Source organism: Carlito syrichta, unplaced genomic scaffold (assembly GCF_000164805.1).
Source record: "Carlito syrichta isolate Samal-C Ts95f unplaced genomic scaffold, Tarsius_syrichta-2.0.1 Scaffold308105, whole genome shotgun sequence".
In the NCBI taxonomy this organism is placed as follows: Eukaryota; Metazoa; Chordata; class Mammalia; order Primates; family Tarsiidae; genus Carlito; species Carlito syrichta.
Window position 1 is genome coordinate 536,645 of NW_007252201.1, and position 14,175 is coordinate 550,819.

Below are 14,175 nucleotides of genomic sequence, written 5' to 3' on the forward strand. Positions count from 1 at the left end.
GATAGACAAGTGGGACCTCTTCAAATGGAAAAGCCTTTGCACAGCAATAGAAACCACGAGAGAGGGGAGACAATCCACAGAATGGGAAAAATATTTGCTAACTGTATATCTGACAAAGGCATTCCAGAATCTACAAGGAATTCAAATGCATGAAAAGGAAAAAAAAAAAGCCATATTAAAAAGTGGGCAAAAGACATGAATAGACACTTCTCAAAAGAGGATAAACAGCTGCCAGTTATTCGAAAAACTGCTCAGCCTCACTAATCATCAGAGAAATGACAAATCAAAATCACATTGAGATACCACCTAACTTCAGTAAGGATGGTCATCACTAATAAGTCAAAAAACAACAGATGCTAGCACAAGTGTGGAGTAAAGAGAATGCTTCTACACTGCTAGTGGGAATGCAAACTTGTTTACCCTCTATGGAATACAGTGTGTTGATTTCTAAATAAACTAGAAATTGACCTGCCGTACAACTCAGCAATTACTCTTCTGGGAATATAGCCGGAGGAACTCAAATCATTCTAACAAAAAAGACACTTGCACAGGGATATTTATTGCAGCACTATTCACAATAGCAAAAATATAGAACTATCCCTGCAGTCCATCAAAAGTGGACTGGATAAAGAAAATGTGGTACACATATACTGGAGTATGACACAACCATAAAGAAGGAAAAAAAATTATAAATTTTGCAGCAAATTGGATAGATTTAGAGTTAATCATACTCAGTGATCTATCCCAGAAACAGAGAAATGAGTAACACATGTTCTCACTCATAAGTGAGTCCTGAACATTTATCACAATACTACAAGAGAGGGATTAGCAGTAGCGGGACATTGCCAGGGAAGGGAGGGGAGGGCACATTGCATCACTAAGGGTGCCTGATCCTAAGCCAAGAGAATTGAGGACCAGTAAGAGGCCCAAATTTCACCTGCCTGCAGACTACTTATGTACATATTTCTGACTTGTACCTCACATCTTTAAAATAAAATAAAGAAAAAATAATAGTGATAATAAAATCTTTAAAAAAAAAAAAGAAAATTACTTTTCTTTCCTGATAACACATCCCAACTTGGTGATATCGGGATTTCATGTCAATTTAGGTAAAATTACCTGTCATTCAGGTCTCCATTTAATGACTCCAACGATAGTTTCTATTCTCTTTCTCTGTTTGCCTATGATCTATATGCAGGAAAACTCTAACCATTCTAAACTCATCCTTTATTTGTTGCTTGTGTCTCCAAAGAAAAGCAGGCAAAAGCTGGGCTTAGGCTGTTTGTGTGTGTAGGGGGGGATGGATGGATGGATGGTATGGTGGAAGGATGAATGAGTAAAGCGATGGATGGGAAGAAAAGAAGGAAGGAAGGAAGAAATAGGAAAGGAGATGAAAGAATAGGTGTTGACAGGAAAATAAGGCTTTAATTAGACAATAAGTAATTTAAATCCTAATTACCTTCACTATTATAAGCTAGCAAATTGGGCATTTCTTCTGATTCTTCTTCATCTATTTGTAGAGCATATTCCCTGAACACTGAAGAGAGAAAGAGGAACATGACAGACAATTGATGGTGACCTGGACACCTACCTGGATGTGACCATGCTGAACTCTGATGCTCAAACAGTTCCCTGGGAATAAAGTATGTCTGCACCAACGGAGCTGTGCTCCACTTTTTTGAGTACCTTGTTAGGCCCCTTTCCCTTCTTTCTTGCTCTCTCCTTCTCTCTTCCTTCCTTTAATCCCATCTTCACACATTGCTACACCATGAAGCTCTTTGTGGACCTCTTTGACTTGATTTACTCTCCCTGACTTTACCATCCCTTTGTATTTCTGTCTTCTTCCTCCATAATGTTCTTTACCTCTCTGCCCATTATCTCCCTACTTCTGCTTTTTATCCCCTCTACACAGTATTTTATTGTTTCTATATAATCCCCGACAGGACAGTTTAAAAGTACCTTCTGCTTCTCAAACCCTATCCTGGTAGGATGCAGATTCCATATCCATTTAAATTTGGGCAACTCTATTTGGTGCCTCCATTTTTATTACTCTGCACCCTTAAGTTCTCTACCCAGGAACCCCTACTTTAAAGTACTTAGCCCTGGCCCTATTCCTCCTTGCCTCTCACACACATGGCGATAGCAATCACAGGTTGAGCAAAAGTGTGCTTGTGTTGTAGGGGGTAGTGGAGAGAGAAGGAAAGGAAGTATCCCTTCATACAAACAGGCCAAAACATTTAGTGAAGGAATCGGTCATTTGAATAATAATTACCTTTCTCAATATCTGGCCCATAAAGACTGTCCGCATGAGTGGGTGTGTGCTGGTGGGGAGTGAAAGTGCGTCTAAAGGGAGACTCAAGTTAATGCATCTGGGGTTATCCTCTGGAGGCGACTGCAGCCCACCACTGCCCTGAGATTGGAGTCCCTGGCATGCAGGATCGTCTGCCAGTCTTAAGGCTCTCTTGAAAGGAAGCAGCAAAGAACAGCTACTCCTCACCACCTGGCACCTGGCCCACACCATCATCTGTGACAGCAGGCTGGGCACTAACAGCAGGAACCGTGGAGAAGGTAGGGCATGGAAATCTGGAATGGAGCCTGACCACTGGTGAGGAGTTGCCAACTGACACTATCTTCTCTGTCCTGGGAAGGGTAATGACCTGCATTGCCTCATTCAGCTCTATCCAGCCTCCAACCTGAGACCCAGAGGCTATCCCCATGCCTCTTTGGGATAGACCATTGGACTTGGAGAGACAGATGCCCCTCCTCAATGCTGGAGCAGGCACAGCCATGTCTGATCTGAGTGGGAGACTTTGTCAGCAGCAGCAGTCAAGTTGGGTGAGTCCAGATTTGATCCATCCTCCTCTGTGGGGCATCTGACCCACACTAAGAGCAACCCTATCAGCCTGCACAGAGAGCAGAGGAAACAGGATGGAGACTGAAGCTGCTCCCTAACATGGCGGCAACCAAAAGCAGTGGCAGCCAAAAGCAGTAGCAGCAAAGAGTGGCGGCAGTGTTTGGGAAAGGAACCTGGAGTTACAGAAATGGCCTCAGAGCGAGTTCTGTTGTTGTTGCTGCTTATTTTTTGTTTTTTTGTTCTCTCTTTCTGATTTTGTTTACATTTTCATACTTGCTTTCCTTCTGTTATTTTGATTTTTTTTAAATTTTCTATATGTGTATGGGTATTTTTGAGGGCAAATACATAAATGGGTTTTTTTGTTTATCTGTATGATTGTCTGTAGGCTTTTTTTTCCTGTCGTTGTTTGTTTATCTGTTTATTCATTAGTTGGTGCGCCTGTTTTCCCTCTTCTTCTTCTCTCTCTTCACCTTCTTTTTGTCTTCCTCCTTCCTTTTTCCACTCTTTTTCTTTTGCTTATCTCATTTTGCTTTCAAGGGACAAACATACACCCCCCACTGCATGGACAGATTGTAAAGTGGTGGGAGGTGGGTTCCAGGGGACCCATACACCTGTCAGCAGATACTGGGTTCTACAGACAGCTTCAGAATCACAGCTCTCTCCTTAATCAAATCTCAAAACTGCAAAAAGCACAGCCCCCAACCCCCAGTCCAGCTTCAAAAATGAACAAATCCATTGGATCTACATAAGAAAGAATAGGAGATTGAGCAAACAGAAGTAAAAGCTATTTCCCCATCACTGAAAAACAAAATTAAAGAAGTTTTAAAAAGGGACAAACACTTCACAAATGAAGAAAACCAAAAGAGGAATATGGGTCTCATATAGACCCCTGGGAAGACAACAACTGAGAATATAGACTTTGGAACTCAAACATTGAAGAGCCCCCAGAATGACTGGTCTCAAACCACAGACCCTGAAATCAAGATGATAATAATAGAGAGAATAAATAGAAATGAGAGACAAGAGGAAAGAATGAAGGAGTTGATAACCAAGATAACAGCAATAAAGAATACATTGAATGAAATAAATAACAAACTGATAAACAAGGGAAGCAGCAGAATTAACCAAGCATAAGAAAGAATCTCAGAGTTTGAAGACCAAAATATGGAACCAACCCAAACTGTTAAAAACATAAAAAAGAAACTTAAAAAGACAGAACAAAGCCTTCAAGAGATGAGTGATTATATCAAGAGCCTGAACCTAAGAATAATTGGAATCCTTAAGGCAGATAGAGAGACAGAGACCACCCTGGACCAAACAGTCCATGAAATTATCCAAAACAACTTCCCTCATCTCATCAGAGATGCAACCATTCAAACATAAGAGATTCAGAGAATCCCTGCAAGACAACAAATGAGAAGACCAACTCCTAGACACACAGTAATTCACTTAAACAAAGTAAGTAAAAAAGAAAAAATCCTAAAAGCAGCAAGAGAGAAAGGTCAGACTACCTACCAGGGAAGACCAATTAGAATAGCAGCAGACTTATTTACAATAACACTTCAGGCTAGGAGAGACTGGAGTTCAATCTTTAAAGTTGTCAAAGATAAACAATTTCAACCAAGAATTACCTACCCAACTAAGCTAAGTTTCATCAGCAATGGAAAATTAAGATCCTTCCCAGACATTCAATCACTAAGAGTTTATGCCAACTCCAGACCAACTCTACAAAAAACACTTAAGAAAGTATAAAACACAGAAGAAAGAAAGAAAAAAAAGAATAACCACACCCTTCCCAAGAATGCAGGAAAAAGAAAACACACATAAATCAACCCAAAACTCAAAAGAAAGACAACAAACAAATAAACAAACAGCAGCAACAACAAGCTCTATAGGAACACTATGACAGGGATAAACTCTCACATCTCAATAATTAGCCTGAATGTGAATAGACTAAATGCACCAATGAAAAGACATAGAATAGAACATTGAATAAAATGATGCAGTAGTATGCTGTCTCCAAGAGATTCATCTCATCAGAAAGGACTCTCACAGACTCAAAGTAACAGTATGGAAAACAAATTTTCAGGCGAATGGAACCAAAAGAAAGCAGGAGTTACAATCTTAATATCAGGCAAAATAGCCCTTAAGCTACTAAAAATTTAAAAAGATATGGAAGATCACTACCTAATGATAAAAGGTTTAATCCATCAACAAGACATATCCATCTTAAACATATATGCACCCAACATGAGAGCACCAACTTTCATGAAGCAGCTTTTACGGAAATTAAAAAAAGATATTGACTCTAACACTATCATAGCTGGGGACTTAAATACCCCACTGACTACCCTAGACAGATCATCAAGACAAAAAATAAATAAGGAGATCCAGAACCTCAATATGACACTTGACTAAATGGACTTAATAGATACCTTCTCTACCCAACAACCACAGAATATATATTCTATTCATCACCACATGGAACATACTCTAAGATCAACCACATCCACGGCCATAAATCAAACACAAACACATTCCATAATATTGAAATTCTGCCATGCACCTTCTCAGACCACAGTGGAATAAAAATAAATATCAATACCAACAAAGTTCCCCCAAACTCACAAAGACATGAACACTAAACAGCATGATGCTGAACAACTCCAGGGTCAACAGAGATATCAAAACAGAAATTTAAAGATTCCTGGAAACAAATGAAAATGAAGAAGCATCTTACTAAAATCTCTGAAATGTGAAGAAAGCATACTAAGAGAGGAATTGATATCTCTACTAACACACAAGAAGAAAATGAAAAGATCACAAATTAACAGACTAACAAATTACTTAGGAAGCTGGAAAAGCAAGACCACCAAAACTGTAACTTCAGTAGAAGACTCTAGATCACCAAAAACAAAAAAAAACAAAAACAAAAAAAACCCTCAAATATGGACACAGAAGACAAAAATATAATACAAAAAAAATCAATGAAACTAAAAGCTGGTTCTTTGAAAGGATAAACAAGATTGATGAACTTCTAGCTAGACTGAACAAGAAAAAGAAAAAGCCCAAATAAAAACAATCAGAAATGCAGAACATCAAGTCACTACTGACCCCAAAGAAATACAAAAGATGATCAGAGATTACTAGGTACACCTATACGGAAACAAACTTGAAAACCTAAATGAAATGGAGGACTTTCTGACATCACAAAACCTCACCTGGTTGAAACAAGAAGAAATCAAGACCCTAAATAGACCAATAACAACCCAGAAATTGACTATGTCATAAGAAAACTACCTACCAAAAAAACGCCCTGGACCAGATGGTTTTCTAGCAGAATTCCATAAAACAGACAAGAAGCAGCTGATACTAATCCTACTGAAAGTATTTCAGACAATCAAGAAAGATGTAAGTCTCCCCAAATCATTTATGAAGCTAACATCACATTGATGCCCAAATCAGGTAAAGGTCCAAAAAAGAAAGAGAGCTATAGGCCAAAATCCTTGATAAACATAGATGTTAAAATTCTCAGCAAGATTCTGGAAAACTGGATCCAACATCACATCTCAACCATTCAACATGACCAAGTAGGCTTCCTTCCCAGGATGCGGGGCTGTTTCACTATCTGCAAGACCATAAATGTAATCAAATACTTCAAAAGATATAAAAACAAAAAACAAAAACCACATGATTATCTCATTAGACATGGAAAAAGCTTTTGATAAAATTCAGCACCCCTTTCTTGATAAAAACCCTAGAACATCTAGGCACAGATGGAACATACCTCAAAAGAGTGAGCCATCTACAAGAAACGCATAGACAACATAATGCTAAACAGACAGAAATTGGAACCATTTCCCTTGAAAACCAGAATAAGACAAGAATGCCCACTTTCATCCCTCTTGTTCAACATAGTATTGGAAGTCCTAGCTAGAGCAATCAGACAAGAGAAGGAAATCAGGAGTATCCAAATAGGAAAGGAGGAAGTTGTTATCCCTCTTTTTGCAGATGACATGATTCTATACCTTGAAAACCAAAGAGAATCTGTCAAAAACCTCCTTGCACTGATAAAGGACTTTAGGAAAGTCTCAGGGTATAAAATAAATGTGCAAAAGTCAGTTGCATTCCTATACACCACCAACAAACAAACAGAAACCCAAATAAAAAGCACAATCTCATTCAAAACAGCTACAAACAAACAAACGAAATACCTTGGCATCTTCCTAACCAGAGAAGTTAAAGAAGTTTATAATGAAAACTGCAAAACACTGCTCAAAGAAATCAAAGATGACACAGACATATGGAAATATATTCCATGCTCATGGATTGGAAGAATCAACATTGTTAAGATGTCCAACCTACCAAGGCAATCTACAGATTTAACACAATACCCATTAAATTACCAGCAGCATTCTTCTCAGGCCTAGAATGACAATACAGGAATTCATATGGAAACATAAGCAACCATGAATAGCCAAAAAATTCTTAGTAAAAAAAAACCAAACAAACAAGTGAGAGGCATCACGTTCCCAGACTTTAAGCTTTTTTATAAAGCTACAATAATCAAAACAGCCTGGTAGTGGTACAAGAACAGGCATATGGACCAATGGAACAGGATAGAGATTCCAGAAGCAAAACCTCAATTTCTCAATCAACTCATCTTTGACAAAGCCTCCATCATCAACCACTGGGGAGAGAAGAACCTGTTCAGTAAATGTGCTGGGAAATCTAGTTGACCACATGCAGAAGATTAAAACAAGACCCCTACCTATCACCATACACAAAAATCAACTCTAAATGAATCAAAGACCCAAAGGTAAACCTCAAACCATATGAACTTAGGAAATATGGGAGATACCCTTATGGAAATTGGAACTGGCAACCGATTTCTGATCAGAATCCAAAGTTCCCATGCCATAAGTGGTAAGATAGACAAATGGGACCTCATCAAATGTACAAGCATCTGCAAAGCCAAAAAAACCATTGAGAGAGTGGGGAGACAGCCCACAGACAGGGAAAAATATTTTCCAACTGTATATCTGACACTTGCATTTCCATACACCAGTAACAAGCAGGCAAAGATTCAAATAAAAGCACAATCTCATTCACAATAGCTATACACACACACCTGGGCAACTTGGTGAGACCTCATCTCTACAATAAATCAAAAAATTAGCCAGGCGTGGTAGTGCGTGCCTGTAATTCCGCTACTTGGAAGCCTGAAGCGGAAGGATGGCCGGAGCCCAGCAGGTCGAGGCTGCGGTGGCCAGGAGCGGCCACTGCACTCCAATCTGGGCAACAGAGAACAGAGTGAGACTCCAACTCAAAAAAAAAAAGAAATACCTTGGCATCTGCATAACTAGAGTAGTGAAAGATATTTATGAGACCTACAAAATGCTGCTCAGAGAAATCAAGGATGTCACTAACAAATGGAAAATCATTCTATGCTCATGGATTGGAAGAGTTGATATTGTTAAGATGTCCATCCTACCCAAGGACAATCTACAGATTCAGTGCAATGCCCATCAAATTACCAACATCATTTTTCTCAGACCTGAAAATGACAATACAGAGATTCAAATGGAAACAAATCAAAAAGAAAAACCACGAATAGCCAAAACAATCCTCACCAAAAGGAACAAAGCAGAAGATATTACACTTTCAGACTTCAACTTTATTCCAAGACTATAGTAACCAAAACTGCCTGGTATTGCACAAGAATAGCCACATAGACTAATGGAACAGGACAGAAATTCCAGAAGCAAAAACATGGTCTCTTAAGCAACTCATTTTCAACAACCAACAATAACATTCATTGGGGAGAAGAGATCTTATTTAGCAAATGGTGCTGGGAAAACTGGCTACAGACAAATGAAAAAAAAAATGGACCTTTACCTATTACCATATATAAAACTCTACTCAAAATGGATCAAAGAGCTTTACATAAAAGTTCGAACTATAGGAATCCTGGAAGAAAACATGGGAAACACCCGTATATCAGAGTAGGCAACAAATTCTTTACCAAGTGCCTAAAAGTGAATGCCATAAAAGCTAAGAAAGACAAGTGGGATCTCATCAAACTGAGAGGATTTTGCACAGCCAAAGAAACCATGAAGAGAGTAAAGAGAAAACCCACAGAATGGGGAAAAAATTGCAAATTATGCCTAACAGCCAGGATCTACAAGGAACTCAAATGAAGTGAAAGGAAAAACACAAACAACCCCATTAAAAAGGACATAAATAGACATTTCTCAAAAGATAACATACAACAGCCAACAGACACAAGAAAGAATGCTCAGCCTCACTAATCATCAGAGAAATGCAAATCAAAACTCTAATGAGACACCTCCTAACTCCAGTAAGAATGATTATCATTAATAAGTCAAAAAACAACAGAGGCTTGGCATGGGTGCAAAAAAAAGGGGATGCTTCTATGCTGAGGGTGGGAGCGCAAACTATTTCAACCTCTATAGAAAGCCTCCTTACCAGCACGTAATAAAGAAACCAAAATCATGGACTTCGCAGCAAATTGGATGGAGTTGGAGGCCATCATAGTAAGTGAACTATCACAGAAACAAAGAACTGAATACAGCATGTTCTCACTTATAAGGGGGCCATGAACATTACAGTAGCACAAGGGAAGGAATAGCAGTCACTGGGCACTGCTAGGGAGCCAGATGGAAGGGATCATGAGACAACACAAGGGTACTTGATTCATTACCACAGGAGTGAGGGCCACTTTGAAGCCCAAACTTCACCTGTATGCAGCCTACTTATGTAGTTAATCCTTACTTATATCCCATACTTCTATAGCAAATTAAAACAAAATAAAACCTGGAAAAGTTCTAAGGCATGCCAAGTTTTCTAGGACTCCAGCTAGTTACATATTATGGCCAGTTCTTGTGCACATTTTAAAATGACAGGCTAATTACTATAAGGAAAATTCAGAGCTCAAGTGGTTAATCTACCACCACAGAGTTAAGTAGAATCTTCTAAAGTGCTCTATCTACTTCTTTCTTTTCTTTTCTGCTTGCTTTGAATCTGATGTTAAGCTACTGGTGTTGAGATAAAACTTACTGTTTATGATACTATTAATTTAAAACTACCAGGAGATTGTACTTTTATTTATATAGTTCAGCCAGTTCTAGTTAAAATGTGAACATTGAAACTCATTTAAAGCTGAAGTAAAAATGGGGAAAGGAGACTTTTTAAAAATCAAACTGTCACGGAACTGGTTTACCCAAAATTTTATTTTAGCCTTCATGGGATTACCTAACAAGACAAAGTTTAGCCATGTGAACAGGTCCCAATGTTGTAAAAAATAATTTGGATTCAGGTATGATTAACAAGGTGGTGAGTTTGTCAGAGAAAAGGGAATGCTTCTACACTGTTGGTGGGAATGCAAACTAGTTCAACCTCTAAGGAAAACAGTTTGGCAATTCCTAAAAGCACTAGAAATTGACCTTCCATACGATTCACCAATCCTCCTTCTGGGAATATACCTGGAGGAACTCAAATCCCTCTCCAAAAAGGATACATGCGCACATATGTTATTGCAGTCCTATTTACAATAGCAAAAACATGGAACCAACCATGCTGCTTGTCAAAACTGGACTGGATAAAAAAGTGATGCATATACACGATGGAATATTATGCAACCAAAAAGAAGAATGACTTCGCAGAAACTTGGTTGGATTTAGAGTCTATAATACTCAGTGATTTATCACAGAAACAAAAAACTGAGTACCACATGTTCTCACTCATATGTGGACCCTGAACATTTACCACAATACTATAAAAGAAAGGGATTGTTAGTAGCTGGAAACTGCCAGGGAGTGGAGGACACATAACATTAATAAGGGTACCTGATCTCAAACCAGGTAAAGTGAGGACCAAAGGTAGGCCTAAACTTTACTTGTATGATGACCACTTGTATACCTAATACTGAATTGTCCCCCACATCTTTAAAATAAAATAATTTTTTAAAAAAACCCAAAAAACAAAGTGGTGAGTTTATATTACTATCTCATGACTTGAATTCCGAGGTAAAAACCAAAAGATCTTTGTGTGTGTATGTGTGTGTGTGTGTGTGTGTGTGTGTGTGTTTAGATGTTTGTATTTACACGTTATTTATAAAAGAAAGTAGAAAAAAACAGTAAGTGAGAGGTGACAGAAAAGTCATAAGTATAAAGATGTATTTTTGGTTTAAAAAGCTTATAAAAAAAAGAATAATTTTTTATGAGAAAGAATCTTACATAGTAAATTTTTGTCCTAAAGTAAAATGACTGGTTGTTTTAAAAAAGAGAATGTTTAGAACAAATCAAAAAACCTAAACATGTCATAGATGCATGTAAGTCATGAAAACTTTCACAAAGGAGAATTTATAGAAGAAGTTTTGTATGTGATTAAATTGTATATAATTAAAAATGAATTATTGATAATAGTCTTTCTCAGATTGGTTTCCTATGTTAAAATAAGGTTTTCTTTAAGGTATTTATTTGCTCTTATTAAAATTACAAAAGGTTTTGATTTTTAATTCTATAACCTGTTGAAAGAAAAAAATCAAGAAAGAAATCAAGAAAGAAAGAAAAGAGTAAATTAAAGAAAATTGCTCTCCCAGGCTAGGCAACATGATGTGATCTCATCTCTACAAAAAAGTTTTAAAATTAGCCAGACTTGGTGGTGGATGCCCGTATTCCCAGCTATTGGAAGAGCTGAGGCAGAAAGATTGCCTGAACCCAGGAGTCTGAAGTTGTAGTGAGCTGTGATTGTGCCACTGCACATCAACCTGAACGACTGTGACAGAGTGAGACCCCAACACACCCACAAGCGTGTGAGTGCACACACACACACATATACACCACCTTCTCAGATTCCTATCTCAAAAATTCAGCTTTTCTCGTGCCCCATTGCTTTCAGCTTTTTGTTCTCTTCGGAAGCCTTGAGATAATGATTCTCTCCTTTAATTCAGCAGCTCCTGTAACTTACTTCCTTTAGTTCTAACTGCGGTGGTGCCTAATGCAGAAATGTTTAATTTGAAAGTCTAGAAAATCAATGTTTTTCTACAGCATAACTTGATTTTGGACTTCTGGCTTTTCTTGATATATCTAAAATTTTCAATATAATCAGGAAATTTTCATGCTATTGCTAATAGTCAAGTATTCCCTGGCTTAAGGTACTAGTTTTCTTGCTTCGTGTTCATCATGACCATGAACACACTCTTTTAATGTCTGATTAATTCAAGTACCCATTTCATCAGGCTTGAATCCCATAAGGAGAAGTCATGACAATGCAGAAGGTTCTTCTTTGCCTTTTTGGCAACTGACTTAAGAAACAAAGATTTTACATTTGTTAAAATAATTCCTATGGTATATTTATGGGTTTTGATTACTTAGGAAAACTGAGATTTAAAAGGATTAAGATTGTTATACCCATGTAACTTCCTGTAGTACTTTTAAACTCTGATGATCACTCTTGGTTAAATAAATAACTATTATTCTGTTTTGATCAAAGAATGCCTTGGCAGGTTGATTACCTTGGAGGATACTACAGGTGCCACTTTGATATTTGGGGACACCATAATCTGAAAACTCACTGCTAACATGCTTCATCCTTCGGCCAGAACTCGTCTCTGTCCAGTGATTCTTCCCACAATCCCTACAATGTCCCAAACCGTTCTCTCTTCCTTACAAACAGATTGCACCCTCTACTGACTTTTCACGCATTCACCTTTATCTTATTTCTCTCTGTATAACTTTTTTCCCTCTCCCCATTGACTTTGTCTTTTAGCATTTTCCTTCTCTCTCTTTTTCTCTTGATATTATTTTTTCTACATTTTTAAAATTCTGGACCTGGTTTGATGATTGAGCTTATTTCCTTTCTTCCAGGGTGCTCGTTTCCCTGCCTCTATCTGTTTTCTCTAGATAAATTTGTCTGTAAGTTTTCAATCTAAAATTTAAATCTAAAATTTTTTTAGATTTATTATTTTTAATTAAAATTTTTCAAAAAATTTTAACTTAAAAATTATTTTTAACTGTTTCCATTTTAATGTTTAGATTTAAATTTTAGTCTTTCTTTCTATATAGTCTGTCTTGTCTTTCTCCCATATCATCAAAGGGCTCACCTTTCGCCACTGGCAAAGGAGCAGGGACCCTTTCCCCTGCCAGGTACATCTAAAAGATTTCACATGCATTTTCTATATAGCAGTGTCTTTATTATGTTTATATTCATAGCATAATCCTGGGAAAGTGAGTTGAAAATCATCTTCTCTTCCTGGTAACACATCGCAACCTAGTGATTTTGGAATTCCATGTCTATTTAAGTAAAATTAGCAATTTTACTCAAGTCTCTCTTCATTGAATGACTACAACTGTGGTCTCCATTCTCTCTCTCTTTGCGTATGTTCTATATGCAGGAAAACTCTAACCATTCTGAACTCATCTTTTATTTGCTGCTTGTGTCTCCCAAGGAAAGCAGGCAAAAGCTGGGCACAGTCTGTGTGTGTAGTTTAGAATAGATGGATAGATGAATTAGTGGATGGATGAATGGGGAAACAGGGAAGGAGATGAAAGAATAAGTGTTGACAGGAAAACAAAACCTTAATTAGATAATAAGTAATTTAAATCCTAATTACCTTCTGTATTATAAGCTAGTAATTCGGGCATTTCTTCTGATTCTTCTTCATCTATTTGTAGAGTAGATTCCCTAGACACTGAGAGAAAAAGAGAACATTACGTACAGTTGACAATGACCTGGACACCAACCTAGATGTGATCATTCTGAACTCTGATACTCAGGGTGCAAAACTGCTCCCTGAGAATAAAGTATGTTTGTACCAACTGAGCTTCACTCCAATCCTTTGAGCACCTTGGTAGGCCCCTTTCTCCTCTCTCCTGCTCTCTGTTTCTCTTTTTGTTCCTCTGACCCCACCTTCACACATTGTTGCATCTACACCATGAAGGTATGTGTGGATCTCTATGATTTGACTTACTCTCCCTTTGCTTGCCAATTGTCTTTGTGGGACCCAGGTTTACCTATTTAAAAACATGTAAAAGCCCCTACTGTTCAACATAGCGCTGGAAGTCTTAGCTAGAACAATCAGGCAAGAGAAGGAAACCAGAGGTATGAAAATAGGAAAGAGAACGCTAAGCTATCCTTGTTTGTGAATGATATGATTTTATATCTTGAAAAACCTAGGAGTCTGACAGAAGCTTACTCATACTTTACTCATAAACAACTTTGGTAAAGAGTCAGGTTATAAAGTTAACATGCAAAAGACAGACAATGAGAAAACAGATTCTGGAACACAGACAATGAAG

General features: G+C 37.7%; 1 protein-coding gene across 1 annotated transcript in view; it reads right to left on the reverse strand.

Annotated features, from left to right (window-relative positions):
• LOC103267340 (nuclear body protein SP140-like) overlaps positions 1 to 13,568 on the reverse strand; it is a gene marked incomplete at its 5' end in the record, with an annotated part of 86,860 nt that extends 73,292 nt beyond the window's left edge. Inside the window, 2 exons of the mRNA XM_021716003.1 lie at positions 1,460 to 1,537; positions 13,491 to 13,568. Of these exons, the coding sequence (XP_021571678.1) occupies positions 1,460 to 1,537; positions 13,491 to 13,568 (156 nt within the window). The remainder of the gene's footprint in view (positions 1 to 1,459; positions 1,538 to 13,490) is intronic.
• Between the last annotated feature and the right edge of the window lie 607 nt (positions 13,569 to 14,175).